Genomic DNA, 23,965 nt, shown 5'->3' with positions numbered 1-23,965 from the left:
GAGGGAACCTATTTATCTTTTGTGAAGGATAACCAGGAGAAGATTTTGTTGAGGGAAGAATGTAGAAACTAAACTAACTTTTCAGAATCTTTGCAGTTGTCTTTCAGATGCCCACAATATAAGGAATCAGGACTTGCCATACCAATTCAGAGTTCTGAGGAATAGGTTTGTAAGTGCCCACTTTGTGTTTAAACTTTCTTGAGGTGAAGCCTTTCTGTAGCACGATTCTTTAAAAGATGGTGTTGTCTAATTCTTGAAGATTTTAGGGAGCAGATAACATGTGCTCTATTGAGTATAGATTTGATTATGTCCATTTTTTGCGATGGATGATGGGTTGAATCTTGTTGTGTGTAATAACATGTGAAAGTGGGTTTATGGTGAACAGATGCTATAAATATTTCAGATGGCATATAGGAAAGGAGGATGTCTAGTAAGTCTGATTTTCCAACCTTTTCTTTTTCATCATGAAGTCAAGTGCAGGTTCAGGTTGTTAGTGTTGGTTAGAAAAGTCAATAGAAATGCTTCTGATTCAGGCCAGATGGCAAACACATCATGTATGTAGCATACCCAAAAGGAAGGTTACAGTTATACTGAAGAGAATAGGAAGTCTTCATGGTGTTCTAAGGCTTTACAGGTAACAGGAGGCTTCCCATTGTTGTTCCATTGATCTGTTTGTATGGTTGGTTTCTGTAAATGAAGTAGCATGAGAGCTGACCCTCCACCACCACTTGATACTGAAGCATCTACTCAATACTGATTTTTTATATTCACAGAAAAGTGCTCAGCATTTGGTGGATCACAAGATGAATAAACTAGTTCCTTCCCTTTATTGACAGTAGAGATCAAATGTTTCTCTTGTGATCCATCAAAATATTGAGCACTTTTCTGTGAATATAAATAATCAGCATTGTTTGTTGTTTTCCTATTTCTTAGCCATCCTTTTTTTCATTTGATGGCCATGTAAAAAATTTAGTTCTAAAGCATTAGAACAATTAGCCAAGATTTCTGAAATGTTTTCACTTTTTCACAGAAAATGTGTCAAATTTTGTCAGAGAGTAAAAACATTTCAGAAATCTTGGCTTATCAGCATTGTTGCAGTCATCAGACATCATTTCTTTATGCTGACATTTAAAATTGAAATTTATTCGTTCAGCTATCATGGCAAAATTTTAAGAACATTTCCTTAATAAAGAAAAATGTGGGAGCTTGCCTGGAACGGAACGGTAATAAGTATAAATATCTTATGTCAATATGCTTAATATTAACTTGCAGGAGAAATTGATTTTCGTACGCTGAATATTAAAATACAGGATCCTGTTATTGAAATGCAAGACATTTATAGGTGTGATCAAATTCTGAAAGGTCTGGGAGCTCTATTCTACGTATTCATGATAGTTATCTTAATTCTTTTTCTCTTCTCCAGCATGTTATGAAAAGGAAATTCTAGCTTTGTTCAGATGCAGGGATTTAAACCAAATTAATATAGCAGTTTTTTATTTTTTTATTTTAATTATCTAATTGTCACTTTTAAGGCAATATTTTAACTTAGAATTTAACAGTATGGTATTTTTTGTAGTGATCCTGATTGGTGGCATGCACGACACTTGGTTAATCAACAGACTGGTTACATTCCTCGAAATTATGTTGCTCCAGAAAAGACTGTAGAGAGTGAAGAGTAAGTGAATTAATTCTTATATATTCTAATTATTATAATATTAGATTACATACCTTCTACCATATGAATCATCAGGGGTAAATTCTCTCCATGTTTGCTGCGCAAACTCATTACTTGAGAAAGAAGTAATATTTATTTGTTAATAAATGCATGCATTTATAAGCATTCCATTTAGGCTTTTATTTTCGTAGACAGAAGACGTCTTAAGCTTGCGCCGCAATAATTGAGCTTTGCATTGTGTATCGAAGGCCAATGCTTACTCGTCTAGTCAAAACTACCTTGGCTTGCTCGGTTGTGGGAGCTTCCATGTCCTCGCTACAGCACGGTGATTCCATGCGCGTGCATAGCAATTTCTGCTCCCTTCACGTCGTCTTAAACACAGGCCATATGCAGTGAAAGTAGCTCTAGCCAGTGAACTTCAGCCAGCCTTTAAAAGTGTTTGTGTTGCTTGGGAAAATTAAGTTACAACTTTTTATGAAGATGTTATTGACCAGTTCATAAAGAACTGTAGGGTAGAATTTGTATTCAAGTAGCTAAATTGAAAAAGATGAATATCATTTGTAAAATAAATGTTGTATTTGTATGATTAAATGTACATAAATTTCTAAATATATAGTTTTAAATGGTCAGTAATTCATTATTCCATTAATCAGACTTCAATCATGAATGATAACAAGAGCAAGCGTGAAATTGAAGACCATCATTCACTCCTGTGAAGCATCTCATATAGAAAACTGATTCAGGTTATAAATTATTTATGTAATTTACTTAATTGATTTTATATTAAAAGCCTTAATTTCAGTTAGACATTTATATGATAGGGCTTGACAAATACACTTGTCCACTTGCATGGCAAGTAACTGCAGACTGGACAAAATTGTATACTTTTTATTTAATCAAAATATAACTTTCTAAGGAAAATCTTTTACTTTAAGAAAACAGAATGGCATGTGTAATATAAAAGACTATTCTAGTAATAAAAATGGATGTAACAAGTTATATTGTCCAAAACATCAGTGTTGTGTTTACTGTTCTTCCTATTATTATTTATTGACTTCTTGGAATGGTTATTGCACAATTTCAAACAACTGTACATCACCACTATCACTTTACGGAACAGTTATTGATTTATTGGGACAAATTATTTTTTAAAAATTGGAAAGCGATTCCTTGGGCGAGTACATTTATTTCATAGCGAGTAGGATTTTGCGCAACTTGTCAAGTCCTGGCAATTGCACTCATTGATCGACAAAGATCTGAGTTAGAATCACATCCAGGATGTGAAAAAGGAGGACTGTATATTTGAGTGGGAGCCAGCTCAGGTCCTGAATATTAAAATACAATTTTTAATTAATAAAATAAAATTTTAAGTTCATTGGAATGCAAGGCATAGGCATTTTATTTTATGTAAATCCCCATGATCTTCAGATTAAACATAGTACTTTTTCCACACAGCCACTTCAAGCCTCCATTAAAGTAAGATGATCGTTTCACACTGGATGACAAAAATCATCTACAATTGAAACACTTTTCCCAAACATCCATGCCCACAATGCCATTAGAATCCACAGCCTGTCTAGAATACAAAATCTCCAAAGCAGTGACAGCCCAAACCTAGAGAAGTTTTTATGGTGCTAACTGTAATGTCATGGTGGGAATGAATGTGTGAAAACATGAGATAACTTACTTCCCCCTACACACGCACTCTTTTAATATCCATCCCATTAATGAAAGATTGGTTAATGATTAGATAATCCAAAAAATTTCCTCAAGGAAACAGGCTTTCTGGAATTTTTTTTAGCCATTTTTCATCTCTAACAAATAAGATGATCTCAAATTTGGTGATTACAATTACCACTTAAAGCAGATGCCAATCAAAGGGTTCATATAAATTCAAGAGGACTCCATTGCTTCACAGGGATGTATTCCTTGAAAATGTAGTTCAATCTTCAGGATGGTTATTCTGCAAAATTATATGATGGAGAGATGCTTCATGACCAAATAGAAGAACATTGCTAATTCTTCTGTTAATTAAGGAGAAAGATTACTTTAACCATGTTAGTGTAATCATCACTATTTCTTGATATATATATATATATATATATATACACACACTAGTGGGCGCCCCCTGACGCCTGTGGTGCCCAATTCCCCATGTTCCGGACTGGTATGCCGGTTCTCCTTGAATTCCGATGACTTGAATTTTGAAGACTCGACACTCAGGGTAGCCACTGAGTTTCAAAACGTTTCAAATAACTTGACAAAAACGTTACAGCCTACATCCATTTCAAGCCGATGTCACATCCGTTGCCAATTTCAGCTTATCATTTTATAGTATAGAGTAGATATATATTTAAGTACATAATGGGTAGCACTACACAATTAAGTTTTTATTGCTACTAGTTGACTTGTTTTTTATGCCACATCTTCTATAATGTCAGATTTTACTTGTTGGCTTTTAATGTTATTAAAAGTATAACAGGACACATGTACTTTGTTCTTCTTCTGAGTATTTCTTCTTCCATCCTGATATTAGTATCAAACATCTGTTTTGCTAAGCTATTTTTTCATTCTGATCATTTGCATGGATTAGCTATCTTGAGTGATGTTAATGTCAAGTTTTCTTTCTTTAATATCTGCATTGCTAATATACTTTTGGTATTGATTTCAAACGTTTATTTTACCTCTTTGTAGCCTCCTCCAGTAGTCTCGGTCTCTTGTTCTTGATGTCAGTTGAGGAAGGGAGGAATTTGTCCATGTTTTGATGTCATCAGTCCATTTTAATCGAGGTCGGCCCGTAACCCTTGATCCCGGAACGATTCCTTCTAGTGCTTGCTTTGGAATGCCATTAGCCCTCTCCACATGTCCGAACCATTTCATCTGTCTTCTTCTGACGACTGTCAGAATATTTTCCCTTTTTCTCCCATCTGTTGAATCAATCAGTTTTCAGACATTTTCATTGGTTTTGTGAGCAGTATAGGGAATTCTCAAAAATCTTCTTTAAGTTTTCATTTCGAAAGACAGGAGTCTCCTCTCATCTTCCTTCAATAAAATCCAGGCCTCACAACCATACAAGAGAACAGAATTCACCAAGGTGTCAATTAGTCTTAGTCTGGTTGTGATTGCTATTCTGTTATCTCCCCACAATGGTTTTAACTTCTGAAGTGCCACAGTTGCCTTAGCAATTCGGTATTTAATGTCAGTTTTTGAACGACCATCTTGACTCAACGTGCTTCCTAGATAAGTGAACTTCTTTACATTCTCAATTTGCTTATTGCCAATTTGTATCTTTAAGAATTCAATGTCTGATTTTGAGGTTATCATTGTTTTTGTTTTTTGTAGGTTTATGTATAATCCATATTTTTTTTAATGTTCCAAAAACATGGCTGGTTATCTCTTGTAATTCTTCTTCACTTTCTGCCAGAAGATCGATATCGTCAGCAAAACGTAAGTTATTTATTCTTAGTCCGCCAACTGCTATTCCAGTGTCATATTCATAAAGAGCTTCATCTATGACATATTCCAGAAAATAATTAAAAAGAAGAGGGGACAAGATGCACCCCCCCCCCCTTTGTTCTGCCCGGAACGGTTCACTGCTGTAATTTTTAATTTCAATTCTCATATCAGATGAGGAATAAAGAGATTTAATAATCCTAATGATTTTGTTGTCAGTACCATAATGTTCTAAAATTTTCCATAATGCCTCGTGCCATATTGAGTCAAAAGCTTTTTGAAGGTCTAAAAAGTTGTGACAGATTATTTTGTTATGTTCTATGTATTTTTCGCCTAGTATGTGTATTGTACAAATATGGTCAATTGTACTTCTGAACTTCCAGAAACCTGCTTGTTCATCTGATAGTCTGCTTTCTATTTTCTTTTTGATTCTTGACAATAGTATTTTTAACAGAATTTTGCTTGGATGACTAATAAGGCTTATTGTTCTATAGTTGTTACATTTACTGCTGTTTCCCTTTTTAGCAATAGGTACAAGGACAGAAGTCCACCAATCAGAAGGCCAAGTCTCTGTGTTGCATAGTTACCTGTAACTAAAATTAAGTTACAGATAACAGTTAAAAATTAAGTTTTGTTAAACTTAAATTTAAAAGTTAAAATTAAGTTTGAATACAGGGGTCTTTCTTGTCTTGAAAAAAAAAAAAAATAGCACTTTTTTTTTCAAGAGAAGAAAGACCTTGAATTCGGGTGGGGGAGAGATGCTATTTCGTTCTCTGGCTAGGTTCTTCATTATGTTTTTTGGAACACTCCCTCACTCATCCTTCCCTGAAGAATTCAACTTTCAGTTGCTAACAAAAAAAAAAAAAAAGTCAGCAGATTCCTACTTTCTTCTTCACCACCCACCCCTTTGTGCGCACACACATACACCACTGATATTATTATTATTATTACGGGCAACTCCAGGGAGTCATTAGACTCATCGAGGGAGGCCCCAAATCATTTTCATCACAACTATTCGACATTCATACAGTAGCTATCATACCTCGCCTTAAACTCATTCACTGTCACAGCATCCACCACAGACTCAGGGAGCGCATTCCACTCATTCACTACTCTAAAAGTAAAGAACCCAGCTCTAACACCTTTACTAACCACACTTTTGCCCAGTTTCCATGGATGTCCCCTAGTCCTCCCACAACCAGCCCTGTTCTCAAAAATATCTTCTGAATTAATTTTATAGAAACCCTTCAGTAATTTGAATGTCTCAATCATATCTCCCCTCCTCCGCCTATCAACCAATTTTTGCAACCCACAAATCTTCAACCTGTTCTCATACGGTTCATTCCACAGACCTGCTATCATCTTGGTCACTCGCCTCTGGATCCTCTCCACCTCCTCCCCATCAAGAAGAAACCTAGGTGACCAAATCTGAGCACAGTAGTCGAGATGAGGTCTTATCAAGGCTCGATACAGAGGAACAATAACCTGCTTGTCTCTGCATATGCTCAGCTATTGCAACATTTCATGTGTGGGTCAGATATTTTGTGGAGTGGAGTAGAGTGCCATCTCATGATGAGTCCTTGAACTCCTTAGAGGTATCGTGCAATAATAATAATACTAAAAAAGAAAAAAAAAACATAAAACCAAATTAAAATAGAGAGAAAAATAAACTAGAAGTAAAATAGTGATTGACAACAAAATTATAATTAATTTCTTTATATATTTAGGATGCATGATTTCACATGAAGATGAAAAGGACAAATATGAAAATTACTGATTTCCTAAAAATAACAGGTGTAATAAATTCTGTGCTTAAATTAACTTTGTACAAAGACAGATGGGATTAAAAGTTTATGAACTTTTAATCCCATCTGTCTTTGTACCAAGGCTTATATGTAGGGACCAGTGCCTTTCCAGAATTAACTGGAAAGGCACTGGTCCCTACATATAAGCCTTACTAACACTACCATATGGAACTGAAATTTGGACTTATAAAACTAAGAAATAAGCAAAAATTAATAGCGGCTGAAATGAAATTTATGAGGAAAACAGCAAAATATATCGTACTTGATCATAAAAGAAATGAAGAATAAACAATAATCAAATCTTGGGGGTGTACTGGTGGACTCAAGAAGTTAAAAGAGGCACTCCTGGAAAACAAATTGTTTTGAAAGTTTGAAAGTTCCTAGCAATTGAATCATCATGTGCTCTGAGAGAATACAGAGAAAAATGTAAGGAAGCAAAGCGGTCTGCAAAAGTAGCAAACACAAAAGTCTTTCGAAGACATTGTTAAGTGTGTAGAAGATAAATATCAGGAGGATAGCAAACTGAAAAAAAAAAAAAAAAAAGGTGACAAGAAAAACTGAAGATAAAGATATTCTAGATGTCTGGAGTAGTTACTTTGATAAATTGCTAAATGAAACAAGCAATGACAACAATAATTAAAAATGTTCAAGAGTTATTAGAAGTACATATCAACAAGTAGAAAAAGTCATCAAACACCTGATATATGGATCTAAAATTCATAAACCTAACCTTTCCATTCCATAGTGGATGCTACTGACTACCCCTCTTTCTTTAAACCCACTTACTTGTCATACTGCATGTTATATTAAAAATTCTACGCAGTTCAAATATTTAATTCAAAATTTGGTTTTATATAATGATATCATGGTGAGTTTTGACATCAGCTCTTTATTTACCAATATCTCTCTTTCTGATGCTTTATCTTTACTGAAAAATGCTTATGAGCAGGGCTCAACAAATATCCTCACCTATTCTACTCACCTAACTAGATTTTCCTAGCTGGCAAGTAGCTGCAAACTGGATTGTGGAACTCCTTGACTTCTTGGAATATATCATTAAAAAAAGGATCTTGGGCAGTAAATTTTTTTGCTTGGAAAGTAGCATTTTGCATATTCTCTCAAGCCTTGCTTATGAGGATAGTTGGTAATTATGAAGGATTTAAAACGTTAAATAGGTAAGGGCTAAACTAGATTCTTCTATCACTATAATTTCATACACAAGCAAATCCCGACTTATATACATTCTGCTTAGGTAAATCTTGACTTGCTTATGCAAATTATTCTGAAAAAGTTATAGATGAAATTTCAAGTTAATAAAAAAAATATTATGTAACATCCCTACATTATACACACACACCTCCTTAACGCTGTCTTCTGCAAGGCAAAGAGCCCACATGGTTGTTGTTGCTTCCTCGGTCTCACTTTGTTTACAGTTGAACATTGGATGTATTGTGTATTTGTCATTTCCTTCAATCATTTTTAGTGTTGGTGTGCACTGTGGTAGGGCATATATCATAGTCTTGCCTAGAAAAAGAAACCAGTAAACCCATGCTTAAATTTCACCAGAATTGATCTGGAGATGAAAATTATAAGGAAACATGAAGGTGGATGGATGACCATACATCTTAGTCTTGCACCATTAAAAGTCCAAAGAGAAAGATATGATGCTTTTGCAAGTTATTGAAAGATTTATTAAAAGAAGAAGGAAGCCACTGTTCCATCATCTCTTGATAATTTGAGATGGAAGACTGGATGCAAAGCTGAACTTTTTTTTATTTTTATTTTCTCATACCTTTATACTATATTATATTATATTACTTTGCATTAATAATTGCACACACAGAAATTAGATTTAAATATGTATCATATGAATAAAACTTAGAAATAACCTTTAAAATGTGTTAATGCACTCCTGTAACACATACTTTAAACAGTAGGGTGTGATTAACAAATGGAAGTTAAATCTGACTTATATAAATTGTGTTATGTAAATGTTTATAGAACATAGCTCTGACATAAGTTGGGGTCTGTCTGTATTGTATTGTATTATTTCTTAAAAAAACAAAAAAATTAGCATTCATCCTGAGGACACCTTTAGACTTTTGTACTTAGCATAAGTGTAAATTAAATTCATATTGACATTGATGAAAATATCTAAATGTTTGGTATAGCAAAAAGAGAATAAAATAGGGAGGAAAAATTAGGTGGGAAAGGACACTCAAAGTAAATTTTTTCCATAATATATAGAATTTTGATAATGATTTTACAGTACACTTACTTATCCTCTTTATGGCACAAAAGGCTAAGATCCATTTCTCAGATATCTCTGTCTTGAGCCAACGGTTTGGCTTTTCTGTTTTCCTCCTGGGATCTATGTCAAAGCCATTTTAGGAATCTTTCTGCTGTCCATTCTCAGTATCTGTTCAATCTATTTCCATCTCTGTTTTTTTTTATTTCATCGGTGGAGCTTTTTTGCACAGTCAGCTTACATAAGTCATCATTTGTTATATGTTGGGGCCAAAATATTTTTAATATTTTACACAGGTACTTGGTTCGAAAACTATTTAAGATAACTTCCTATTTTTTGGTTAGCTTCCATGTCTCTGATCCATATAATACAGCCTTAATATTGCTATTTGGTTTTATATGATGGTATTTTAAGATTTCCATATATTGTTTAATTTTCTGAAAGCAGCATTAGCTTTTGCATTGTTTTCCTGTCAGTTGCACCTTCAGTATCTACATTTGCTCCCAAGTATGTAAAATTCTTAACTTCTCCTACTGCATCTTTAAAAAAATAGCTAAAAAACGCTAATAAATTTCCAGTCTATTATATCAAGATATCATGATTTTTTACTTAAGAAATATGGGAAGAATGTAGCTGAGAGATCAAGCAAACATTGGAAATGGTAGGGAAAAGAGGAGGAAATTGCAAAAAAATCTATGATGGTGGAACACAAATAATTGGTAGAAATCATACATAATACTCACAAAATGACAGTATGAAAAAGTGCATATTCTAACAATAATGGAGACATAATTAAGAAGAGAGCTATAAGCGTATGAAATTATAAAAATGAAAATCCAGAATAGTCCATGAAAATGAAAATCCAGACATAGTCCATCGCAAAAATTTACTAAATTTTATGGTATGGACTATAAAAAAATCAAAAATAACCAGAAAACTGCTAGTCAGTCAACTTTATAGCGGCACTTTGAATTACAAAGATGGAAGGGATATGAACGATGAACCAACATCTAGCCTGCATTAATCAGAGAAGTGATAGAGGGGAAAAAAGTTATTGTTGACACAGCTGGTGTGAACAAGTTACCTAACTAATTGGATCGACCTAATGATGGACATCTGCATAACTTGTTACTGTTCTCTTAAAACTGTAAACTTAAGAAGTATAGTACGATATATATATATATACACACACACACACACACACACACACACACACACACAGAAAGTTTGACCGCGGTTAGTAGTTGGAAGGGGAGCAATCATTCGATGCTGTTGGCACACTCTCCCTCGATGAGTCTTTGGATTCCCTGGAGGTGTCACATAATAATAAAAATAATATAACATAAAATAAGACAGTGCAAAAGGTAGAATAAAACACGGATTTAAAATTATAGTACAAAATAAATACTTGCAGGCAGTTAGCATGACAGACCAAAACAAACTACTGTTTTTTGTAAGTGTGAAGGAAAGAGATCTTTGCATTTCCTATAGAAAGCAAACTACAGTATGTTATTATGCTTTTAACTTTGAAGTGTGAGCAACCTTACACAGAGCTGTTACCACGGGAATTAACCGAATCCTTATGTTTACTGACTAAACAAAGTTTAAAATTAACACTGTTCTTTGCAAGAGGTAGCTGTATGTCTTTCTCTATGGTACCAATACTAGTAAAAGCTATGCATTATTATTATTATTATTAACATATGATCTCCACTGAGTCAAAGGACTTATTGCAGTCCTTATTGCAGGAGGTTCACTCTGAACCTCCTGCAATAAGTTTCTCACCAACTCTCCATGCAAAGAACCTGCTTCTCACCCCTCTGCCTATACCCTCCTGGTAACAACCCTTCATCAACTTCATGTCTCAATCATATCTCCTCTCCTTCTATTCATAAGGCTCTGCAACTTGCAATCCCTCAACTTCTCCTTAGCATTCCAGAGACTTCACTCTGACTTAGTAAACCCTCTCCCATCCTCATCCTCTTGAAAACCAGGCGACATCTGCACACAGTAATGCATCATTGGCAAACAGCTACACATCTCCAGATAAGAAGCCAGTCCCTTTGTCATTAATGTACAAGTTAAACAAATAATGGTCCCAAAACAGATTCCCGTGAGGCTCCACTAGTGACCTTCCTCTTTTAGGATACCATTTTTCCATATACAACCTGCCAATGCCTATCTCACAGCCAGCCAGCTATCCAACTCGCTAATCTGTTATCTAATCCCATCGGTTTCAATTTAGTTACCAGCTTGTTATGTGGCAGTCTATCAAAGACCTTTGAGAAATCTAAGTATATCACTGTATGTGCAAGTCTTATATCCAGTGAATTTGTCACCTGGTCATAATACATAAGTAGATTGCTGAAAAACATGGCCTCCCCTTAACAGATGTATGCTGACCATTATAAAGAATATCAACCAACATCATTTCTGAATTCTAGTCCTCACCAATTTCTCTAACAGCTTAATAACTTCAGATACACAGATTGGCCTATAATTTGTAGCTTCAGTCTTATCTCATCCAGTCTAAATTGGCTAATTTCTTCAGTCTTATCTCACAAAGGGTGAGATAAGACTGAAGATTGCAAGAATTGCAAGACTCATGTTAGACATGTGTGCCAATTTCATAGACCAATGTTTCCCAAAGTTTGGATTGAACCTATAGAGTTATGCGAAAGATCTTAGAGGCACTGTTTTTAAAATTTAGTTTTTTTTTTTACTCTTATATATTTGTCACCATATTGTGAAGAGAAGTGCAGGCTTGTTGTATAATTAATTTTTTTAATAATTAAAAAATCTAAAGAATATTTTAGTCAAAATGTGTCACTTGGCAAGTATGGACTAACCGCTGTTAGGGCACCATATCTGGTTAATGGCACAATTTTATTCGATCCACATGGTTTTTGTAGTGTTTGTATTAAAAGCTTAAATTCAAATAGTTCAAGCCACAAGATCAGAATCCTTCAATAAATTTCATTCATCTTGAACTTTTTTTATTTTGAAAATTTAAATTTCATTATTTTTGTTTCTACTGTGTGTATGTTGGATTCATATAACTAAGGATGTAATTAATAATTAAAAAATGCTAAAAATTAAAAATAAATTACAAATATAATAAATATTTGTAATTTATTATAACAAAGATGTTAAAAAAATAAATACCTTTATAATTATTCAGCTTTCAATGAAATATTATAACTTCTCTCAAATTGCCTTTGCCTAAGAGGGGCAAGGGTAAAATTTTAGTAACATGCCGGTGTTACTAAAATTTTAAAATGAATACATAGGAGCTAAAAGTTTGGGAAATGCTGCCCTAGAGCATTCTTTCAAGACATGCAGCAATATATTGTCAAGCCCACTGCCTCAGGAGCAGGAGGTATACAAGAAATTAAGTAAACCTCATTAACATCAGGTTTACTTAATTTCTTGTATACCTCCTGCTCATTCACCATCAGTCCTTCCTCCACCATACCCTCTACACTCCAGCTTTTTATAATGTTGCCTTCATGAGGTTGAAATACACCAATAAACTGCTCATTGAAATACTTCAGCTATATCTGCTGCATCGGTTACCAATCTGCAAAGTGTCATCAACTAGCATCATTCTCCAATAGTCATTTTTTTCCCCTTGCTTACCACATATCTAAAGAACTCACTAGAATTTAGCTAAATTGGCTAATTTCTTCTCATACTGCACTTTTGTTTTCTTTACCAGTCAAGTGGCCTGTCCTTTGTACTCTTCATGCAACAGATCATTACCAACATTCTTCTTGTGGTACCTCCACAGTGCCTCCTCACGTGACTGGTTTCAACCCATGTGATCACTTCATAGTCACTCTCTCTCCAACCAGGGGAAGATTAGACACTCCATTCACAATCACATCCTCTAATGATATAACCAGATTTATGACTCAGCCATCATGCACTCTTTGTTACGTATTGCTTAAGATTGTTATCCCTTAAGAACTCGAGAAATTCACCCTCCATATTCCCTGATACTCTCTCTCTCTTCATCTCAATCAGTATTACCATGATCGCCTTTCTTTGCTCACTAGACCGAGTTGCACATACTTTTCCTTGTTCATCTTGCATTCCTGTTCTTCTTCTTTCAAGATATAGTCTAATGCCTCTTTTTGCATGCTAAAGACTATAATTTCATTTTTTTTTCTAGGTCTTCTCATGTCTCTTTTTCCTCTTTGGTTTATTTACTTCTTTTGGTGGCCTTCTTTCCTCCATTTTTTATATGTGTTCTCTCCAATTTGTTTGGTGTTCTTTGATTTTATCATTTATTGCCTGTAATTCCTTCCTGATTTCATAATTTCATATTCTCTCCATTCTTGTACATACTTTAACTACTCTAAGAAATTTCATTTCAGTTGCTTGTATTCTGCATTCATTTTTTTTTCCTCTCTATCCAACTTTTTGACCCATTTCATTGCATTCCTGTTCTCATTGATTACACTTCCTTCCTTCAGCAGCAGCCTTTCCAGGTGACTTACTTCAAAGCCATTCAGATGCAGTCCATCACTCTTATACAGTTCCATTCATCCCTCAGAATCATCCCACATTTTCACAAACTGCACTTCTTTCTCTTTACACATTTCTGCTATTCCATTCAAGATCTTTGCTCTTGCTGCAACTCATCATTGTCATACCTGGGCAACACACTGTCTGCTCTTCCTACTGTGCTTTGTCTTTCACTTTTCTCAATAATCTCCTGAAATCCACCTCACATTCTCTATGCCCAACCAGATCTTTTGTTCCAACCACAACTCCAGTGTTTTTCATGGAAAAAAAACCCCATAATTATTAGTCTCAGTAGCAGTATTTTTGTTACAAGTCGTCAAAAAAAAAAAAAAAAGCCTGAAGTACTCATTCTTGGTTGACTCTTCACTGATGCTGTATTTATCACTAACTTAGAAATTAAATGAAACTTGCAAGAAATTATATTCTTGTTTAATCTTTTATCCAGGTGTGAATAAACAAAGCTTGCATTGCTATGCATTATGGGAAGGGTCACTACTTAGACTGGTTTTGACCTTTATTGAAGTGAAAAGGTAAAGGGATGCTCATCATGGGCCTAGAATAGTTAGTACACAGATGCAAGAGAGCCTGATAGTATTAGGAGAATGAAAAGACAAATGGCTAGTATGAGAGAGAAAAAAAAAAGTCTCGCCTCTTTTATATTGTCATGTAGCCAACGTCTATAGTTTTTTTTTTTTTTTTTTCACCAATCTCATGCAGCTGAACAACCAAAAGACCAATGAAATTAAAGTGCAAAGATGACTGATACCCAGGTAGGTGGTTAGCCTTATCTAAGTTAAGTATCTTGAGTTGGCCCTCTCTTTCTGGAATTACTTTCCGGTCATCCCTGCAATTGACCATAAGACCATAGTGAACTAATAGGTTGGAACCATTTAAAAAGCCTCTCATAGTAAAAATTGACAGAATTTTTATCTCCCCTTTTGAATATTGCATAAAGTGAATGGTCTGCACCACCTTGCCAAAAATTTGGTATCTCCTAGAATTTGTCTTTCTAAATACAAAAATCATTTCACTGGACAATAAAATTTCTATAATACAAAATTGTAAAGCATTTGCATTTCACATTGCTGGTTTTCAAATCCATGTTTTTTCCTAACTTTCCATAAATGGTATTTTAATTCATTAATTGTAAAACTTCTCTTCCCATTGTAGACAGGTGGAGAAAGTACTGCAAAAAAAAAAAAAAAAAAAAAAAAAAGAACTTGCTCTGTTATAAATAAAGGAATACCCAACACTATAAAATCCATTCCAAATATTCAGGTAAGAGGACAGATGTCACAGATTGGATTTCCAGTGTTAAAGTACCTCAATTTGATGGCATTTCCTTGGAAGGTAACCACATACATTTCTCCAAGCAAGATACCTCCTGTTAGGATATCTTAGACCTTCAAAAGTTAAGAAACAAATTGTTATTGTCAGTATCCAACTGTGGAAGTTCATGGTGAAATGTTTTAATCTCCGGTACCACCTGAAGATTAAAACCCAGGTGATACTAGAGAAGGTGTGCATATGTGTGATTGGTCTGCAACATTTTATGGATTTTTGAAGCTGTAGAATTTTAACACTGGAAGTGCAAAGCTCTTCCATGCTTCTTTGATAGTTGAAGAAATTCCTTTTTAACTTATTGGTATCAGCTGGACCAAAAAAATTGCACAGGTTTATTATATAATTGCTTTTATATAATAAACTTTTAATATTTATTATGTACAACTAAGCAGAGAAGGTGAAGAATTTATAAAGACACAACATGTGGTAGAATAATTACTTTAACTTAACATTAAGAAAGTAACATTTGGCATTTTGACCTGTGTATTGAGGTCATCATCATCATCAGGTAAACATACATCTATACAGGATACAAGCTACATGACAATACACTACACAAAAGTAAGATGAATCTAAATGTTTGTTATCATTTACCCTAGCCTGACCTCTGGTGGGAAAAAAATTATAATAAAATAAATAAAAATTAGAACTGCATTAAACAATTTCTAAAATCCTCTCGTATTAAGATTTCCTTCTGTTTGCAGTTGTTGTGGATGCTATACTGGTTGAAGATGGGTCCTCCAAATTCTTGAAAAAATTAATCCATCATTCTTGTTCAGATTTGGATGATACTGAAACATCATTCAAATCTGAACAAGATTTGTTCCGGTGTAGGGACTTGATGTCTTTCCAGTCGATTCTGTAACATGTTTGGAGTGCATGGTCTGACAGGCCTGTTTTACCATAGTGGAGATCTTTAATGTGGCATTTGTGTTCATCTTTTCTAATTGAGATGGTGCATCTTGTTTCTCCTATGTTACAGGTACATTGAATTTTGTAAACCACTGGGTGGGCACGGTATGGAAGAGAATCTTTGGACGAGCTTAGTAAATTTTTTAATTTTGCAAGGGGTTTGAAAGTTGTCTTAATATTGTATTTAAGTAGTGTTCTATTTTTTTTTTTCCAAAATATCCCTAATGTATGGTATGGCTATGGCATTCTTGTAATCTTTTTTGATTTTGGTAGCATTTTTTTTTTTTTTTTTGGAGGATTTTGTGAGCTGTTGTAGCCATTTTTTTTTACAAAGGTTTGGCTAATAATTTTAAATGCTTGGTTCAGAGCCTGTTCATTGGAGCAAATTGTTAGAGCTCTGTGTTTGAGGGTGCTGATGACCCCCTATTCTTTGTGTTGCATGGTGGTATGAATTTTTGTGTGTGTGGGTTTGTAGTAGACTGTGAAGGAGAGGCAGCCTGAGGAAAGATGTGTGACAAGTGTCTAGAAAAAGGAAGAAAGTTGATGTTTTCCATTTCGATGGTGAATAGTATATGTTTGTGTTGTTTGTTCAGGTGGCTTAGGAATGTATTTTAATGTTTTGCATCCATAGGGCCAAATGGCGAAAATATCATCAACATAAATGAGCCAGACTTTGGGCTTTAGGCTGGCAGAATCTAGAGCTCGTTGCTCGAAGTCTTCCATGTAAAAGTGAGTTATTGGGGGGAAATTGGTGAGCCCATGGCCATACCTTCTTTTTTGTAAGAAGAGAACAGAGTATTTGGGCGAAAATATGTTCTGTAGGAGAAGAATAGTATCATTGATTAGGAAATTAGTGAAATGGGCAGTTATCTAAGCTGACTGATAAATCTTCGTCATTGAGAGTGTGATGTTTCTAGTTTTGTTTATGAACTGTATGAGAAGTACAGGGTGTCCACAAATGCTTACCCTTATTATAATATTGTGAGGGAATTAATTATAAATATTATAATTAATATTATAATATTAATTAGCAGAAAATAAAAATTTTATAGCAATTCATTCATTAGTCTATATGCTAGGCTACCATAAAGCAATCATATTGCTGCTACTTCATTATCAATGCATAAATTGTTAAACCTGTAAATAAATGTGAATTTCTTTTTCACATTATTTTTCATTTTTTATGTCTAGTGTTAGTAATGCACATACCATGTACAGTGTTTTGTATCATATAAGACGATATCGATATAGGTACAGACAGACAACGTAAGCTTATGGTATCGATAAATACAGTACAGTACTGTTAAATGTATTTTCTCTTCCTTATGATTTTCTTAATAACATTTTCTCTTCTAGCTTATTTTATTGTAAGAATACAGTATATATAATACATATAACATACAAAATATGTATTAATTGACTGTTTATGCTATCAGTAAGGATAGCATAAACAGTCAGGACAACAGGAGGCTATTAGTAGTTAAGCTTTTGTGGAGTCAAAAATTATAACCGGATTTTTAACTGCATGCAGTGTTTAAAGGCAATTGTGTAGTCCTTTAGATGCTGAAACTTCTTTCAAGGTATAGGCTTTTATCTTATGTCTTGAAATAAGAAATTATATTCTTGTTTTATTTTTGTGAAGTATCTTCCTGGATCCAGTTCCCACTGAGGAGACATCAATAATGGCCGAAATTGGGTAGTGACCCTTCCAATAATGCATAGCCATATACATGTCCAAAAGGAAATATGCTTTGCATTATAAGATACTAAGGCAATTGATGTAAAGTCAACCTCATCTGTATATAAGCAGCCTATTCGTGAAGTTAATTCATTTGCAAACTTTGTTTCCTTACCCTTGGGTATATGATTAAAAGAAGAATATAATTTACTTGATAACAAGTGAAAAAACTTCCTACGTTGCCAATGTCATTTCTGATGAATAGTGATCAGAGAAATATCTGTAGGGAATGGATGTACAAAAAAAACTGAACATTGTGAAAGACAGTGGAGCAAAATGGTAAGAGATGTATTATTAATCAACCCAACTGTTCTCTTTTATACTAGGTTAAGGAATTTTTGAGAGGATTTTGGAACAAGGGAGTGAAAAGATTTATAATTTGTTTAGGTTAATAGTTATACACAGGTCAAGTGGAAGAGAAAATCTAGTTTTTGGATTATGCTTATTCAAAATAAATAAAATAAAATAAAAATTGGAGTTTAAGTTATCCAAAGCAGCAGAAACTTGTTGGATCTAAAGTTATTATGATAAGTAAGAGTAGAAGAAACGTTTTTATGATAAATAGACACAAGATTAACATTCCTTAGAAAAAATCAGTTTATGTTTCCTGTTTATTTAAAAGAATTTTACATTTTCATAAATTTGACCTTTTAATGCATATGTCAGGATAATTTTCAAGAGTAAATATTTACACTGGGCATTACACAGTGCAAGGATCAGCAGTTAAGTACTTATTGAGGTTCTGTCATATCTTATTTACAATTCAATTTCACTCTGAAACAAAGTGATAATTACTTATAAATAGTTATACTTAATGTAAGGATAACTTCATTAACTTAGCTTAGATCGCCTTTATTTCTGAGAAGACCTAAGTTTTTATTATTATATTCATTTCAGTAAAATTATGGAGACTACAACCGTGTTAGGAATAATTACTTTAATTCCCCGACATTTTGATTTTCATATTAAGGTCATCATCTGGAGTATACACATATATGTACAAAGACAAGGTGTGTTACATTTCACACAGTAAGCCATAGTGACAATGAGTTGATCAAATGTTATTCCAATGGACAACCTTGAACAAAAAAAAAAAAAAAAAAAAAAAAAAACCCTACATCAGAGCTATTTCTATTTATAACATCATCAGAGAACAAATTCATATAGAATTTATATAAAATCCAATTTTTTAACAGCCCTGGGTGCCACAGCAAAATTTAGCCTTGACTAAGTAGTAAGAGCTCATCATTGTTCAAGGCGTAGCTAGAAAGGTTAATCACATGACTGTTCATTGAAGGCACTTGGTGGCTCCTGTTATTACTTAATTCTGGTTGGTTGATTGGTTGTCATCCTCTCTTGTTAGTAGTTGGCTGTTCTTGTTATCACTGGCTTATGGTTGGCTGTTTGCATTCAATGATGAGAAATTTAAATTTGTCCATTGGCTATTTAAATATTGTCGATCTTTACGTATAAGAAATTTGGCTATAAGTTTTACCTTTGTTTCCAAGATTCGTTTAGACGAGTTGTTAGTAATCCTCTCAAGGATGTAAAAAGCCAACCACAAGCCAGTGGTTAAACTTTTCTGTGGGACCCAGGGCTGTTAACAAATTGGATATTATATACCATATTGAAAGAAGCATAAGATTTCTCCCAACCATCATAGCTGATAAAATATGATTAGAAACCTCGAACATTTTAAATAATACTAAAGAAATAACTATTAGCCTAACCAAATCTGAATTAGCAGCTGTGAAATCTTTAAAAGCAGCTCAGGATATCATAATCGCTAGAGCTGATAAAGGCAGTGCCATGGTTATTTTAAACCGAACAACTTACCTAGAAAAAATGAATCAGTCTCAGACAACAGCACCTATTAACTTGTGAACTATAACTCAACTAATTGGATTAAAAAAAAAAAAAAAAAAAAAAAAGAATAAGAATTGCTTAAATCAGTCACATCCTGTTTTGTGGATGCAGTTAAAAGACTACTGCACTACACTAGTTGCCCAAGATTCACAAGCAGAACGTATCACTTCGGCCGATAATTGAAGGTATCAACTGCCCCAATGATCATCTAGCCAAGAAACTAACATCAACACTGAAGGAGTCGGTAGGTCCTCCCTCCTATATTAAAAACATACAACACTTTATATACAAATTTAAAGACATCACACTAGAAAAAAGTGATTTTTATTCAGTTTTGACATTTCTGCCCATTTCACGAATGTCCCAATCATTGACACAATTCTTTTACAGACCAAATTTTCTCCCGATATCACAGCACTCCTTGCCCATGTACTGCAGTCTGGCTATTTTGTGTGGCATATACTTTTTACCTGCAAAAAGAAGGCATGACCATGGGCTCAGTGTCACCCCTCCCCTTCCAATTGTTAACATTTATATGGAAGCTTTTGAGCAACATGCTCTAGATTCCTGGCTTAGATACTTGGATGATGTTTTTGTATCTGGTCCCATGGCTAACAGACATTAGACACTTTCCTGAGCCACCTAAACAAACAACACAAATACATACAATTGAAATTGAAAGTCAGAACACACTTCCTTTTCTAGATACATTTGTCACATGTCTTCCTCCTTCTGTTTACTGTAAGCCTACACAAACTGTTACCACCAGCCAGCACAAAAACTAGGTGTCATTAACACACAAGAAAAAACAGGGCTTTGAAGATTTGCTCCAGTGAACAAGTACTTGAACAAGAACATGAATTAAAAGTTATTAGCAGTACCTTTCTGAATTTCTGAAAAATGGCTATATCAAACATACTATCAACAAAATTCTTCACATCACTCTGCTTAAAAATAAGCTAGATTACAATAAAACTGTAGTCATTCCATACATTAAAAGTATATCAGATAAAATAAACAGAATACTACAGAAATACAACTTTAATGCCAAAACCTCCTCCAAAATTAAAGAACTTATTTAACTCATCCAAGGATCCACTTCCTCCACTAGCCTTGGAGTATACCATATTCATTGCATCTGTAATTTGCCCTATAGGTGAAACAGGACACACAATTCCTATCCAAAAAAAGGAACATAAAAGGCAATTAAATTTAATAATCTGGCCTTTCTGATCATGCCCTGAATACTCTACATAGAATTTACTGGAAAGACACCTGTTGTTTACGTCACACCAAAACTTGATATGAGTGTAAATTTAAGGAGGCCTGTGAAATTCTTATCGACCACCCTAATCTTAACAATAATGGTGGTCTAAAAATCCCAAGAATATGGATGGCATATATTCTACCCACTTAACCTTCTGTTTTAAGAGTTAGAACTGTAAGCAATCTAGGATTTCAACTCTAATATAACAACACTGTTGTTAAATTATGGATTAGGCTACCACTTTTGCAGTATTAAAATATACCTTGTCTTTGTACATGTGTATTTCAGATGATGAGCTTAATATGAAGATCAAAATGTTGGTAAATTAAAGTAATTATTCATAACACAGTTGATCCATGCTAACCTTTATACACACAATACCCATCATACTTCTTCTTAAACTCATTCACTGTTACAGCACTCACATTTACTTCTGGCAATCTATTTCCACTCAATCATTCTTCTCCAAGGAAAAAAAATCTTAGTTTACACTCTTACACCTTTCAGGAGTGATCTAGTTCTTTCTCTGTGTGTCATGTATTGAAAAATGTTTTTTGTGATGATATTATAGAATCCTTTAATGACTTGTATGTTTCTATCATATCCCCTTTTTTTTTACCTATCAACTAAACTTTGCAATCCAGACATCTCCAATCTATCCTCATGGAGAGTATTTGAAAGATTTGTCACCAGTTTGATCACTTGTCTCTGGATCAAAATGACTCCACCTCTCCACTATCTCCTGATCTCCATGAAACCGAGCTGACCAAACCTGTGCATAATAGTCAAGATACAGCTGAATTCTAGCGTTATAAAGAGGGATAATAACCTACCTGTATGTACTTGTGTAGTGTGTTTTTCATGTTTTTCAGCATCCATTACTTGGATGCTGAAAACTTTTCCTACTTTTGTAGTATGCTCTCTGAATTCAGTTATGTGTTTACCATTACCTAGAACCCTGGCCTCATCAATTTTCTGCAATCCAGTAAATTCAGTGTGATATGCAGTAAGTAATATTTTCATCCCGGTGTGTATATAACCTTAAGGGATTGTTTAAGGATCAAATTCAAATAACTGGGGAAGACTTCCACATCACCTTAAAGGAATGTGAAGAACTGACTGGGACTTATGACCTAATGATCAATCCTCACCTTTACGTGGTGTGCACTGGGCACTGAAATGAAGATTGGTGGGCAGTTTGGGACTTAGCTGATGAAATTGTACTCTATTGGCTTAAACCACAGATATATGATGGTACAATGTGATGACATTTTATGCCTGTTGGAGTATCTCCTGGTTAAACAAGTCCCAAGTTTGCATCAGGGAATCAGGGTAAACAGCAAAAATTCAGCTGCCGGAACAGGCTCCGTAACTCAACATCTAGAAGAAGAATAAACCCACCTTCAGAAGAACTGAAGATAGGAACCATCAATATAAGGAGTATTTATGGAAAGGAAATTAAACTTTCAGAAGAACTTGAAAAGTACCATGTGAAAATTATTGGCATTACTTAGACTAAGATAAAAATAGATGAGTTCTTATTAAATAATAAATATAGGATGTTATTATATAGGATATAAAATATCTACTAAGAATGACGTGGATCAATTTTGTGAGTCATTTTGAGCTGGTGGCTGACATAAAGAAAGTGGATAAAGTGATCCTTGTTGAGATGTAAACAGCAGAGTACGAAATGAATCCTACCAGCCATATAGAAACATTTGGGGCAAATTTGTGGAAATGGGCAAAGAATAATAATAATAGTAAATACAAGCTGAATTTCTGCTCAGGTATGGACAAGTTCACAAGGAAAGAAGACACAAGAAATAAGAAAATCCTCATTGATTATGTTATTGTGGATAGTGATATCTTCATTCTAGTTCAGGATACAAGAATGTGCACAGAGTATTTGAAATTGGAAGCAACCATCACTTTGTTTTAATTAGACTAAAAATGAATCTTGTTCTTCTTGCAGTGCCATCTCCTATTGGAGGTCTGTAACCACCTTGGCAAATTTTGAGCGATCCTCAGTCCATCTGAGCTCATGCCAGTCCATTTTCTGATGTCTGCCAGCCAAGTTCTTCTTTGTCTTCCGTGTCCTCTTCTTCCATTTATCTTCCCTCTTATAATCAGTTGTGAAGTATCTTATATTTTTCATCACGAAGTAGGTGACTAAGATATGTAGTTTCTTCTTTTTATGATATCCAAAAGTTCGAGTGATTTCCCCCATTTATTCTAGTACTTCTTGATTGGATGCTTTTGCTGTCCATGGGATTTTTAACATTCATCTGTATAACCGCACCTCAAAAGCTTTGAGTTTTTTTAATCATTGTTGCCCCAAGGTCCAAGTTTTTGCACCATACAGCATTTAACCATGCATATTCTAAGCTCTAAATTTAAATTGTGGTTACACGATATTGATTTCATCAGGAGAAAATTTTTTTCGTTCCATTTCAATTGTTACACTTTTATTTCCATTTCTGGGTGGCGTTTTTCATTTAACTAGCATCCGAGATATTTAAATTTTGTCACTCTTTCTATTTGTTTCCTGTTTAAAGTTAGTGCTGAATTAAGAATTGCTTTCTTGCTTATGATCATGAATTTAGTTTTGGTGATATTTATTCTTAATCCCATTTTTCACACATTCACTAGTTTGAGAAGATTTTGAAGATCATGAATATTGTCAGTCAGGAGAGCTATGCCATCAGCATGTCAGATGTTATTGATGATTTCACCATTTACATTAATCCCTTCCTCTCTTCCTTTTAAGAATTTTTGAAATATGGCACACATCCTTGCCTTACTCTTTTGGTGTTAATGGAGTCTGTAATAATGTCATCAACTTGGACAGATGCCTTTTTCTTCCAATATAAGTTTTCAGTGACCTAGGTTTCTTGGGGATGAGGAAGCAGTGGAGTGGATTGATTCAGAGGTGAGTGTCTTTATCATCTAATCTAATTCTTTTTAATACAATCATTTTAGTGTGCTTGACTTTGTCAAATTCTTTCTCGAAGTCCATGAAGCAAATGAATACTTCCTTGTTTTTGTCACTACATTTATGGAATAAGATTTGAGAACAGAAAAGAGTCTCATTCATAAACTACTTCTAAAGCCAGATTGGGTATCA

The 23,965-nt window shown here is 34.2% G+C and overlaps 1 protein-coding gene across 1 annotated transcript in view; it reads left to right on the top strand.

The window, feature by feature from the left end:
- Positions 1 to 23,965, top strand: part of LOC150095215 (tyrosine-protein kinase Fyn-like) — a 269,513-nt gene that overhangs the window by 84,974 nt on the left and 160,574 nt on the right. Inside the window, exon 6 of the mRNA XM_090410832.1 lies at positions 1,577 to 1,675. Coding sequence (XP_090266958.1) covers positions 1,577 to 1,675 — 99 coding nt within the window. The remainder of the gene's footprint in view (positions 1 to 1,576; positions 1,676 to 23,965) is intronic.

This window comes from Typopeltis vanoorti, chromosome 20, assembly GCF_054136105.1.
Source record: "Typopeltis vanoorti isolate ZY-2024b chromosome 20, IOZ_Tvanoo_1.0, whole genome shotgun sequence".
NCBI lineage: Eukaryota > Metazoa > Arthropoda > Arachnida > Uropygi > Thelyphonidae > Typopeltis > Typopeltis vanoorti.
Note: the sequence above shows the minus strand (reverse complement) of the source record. Positions and strands in the feature narration are given on the sequence as shown.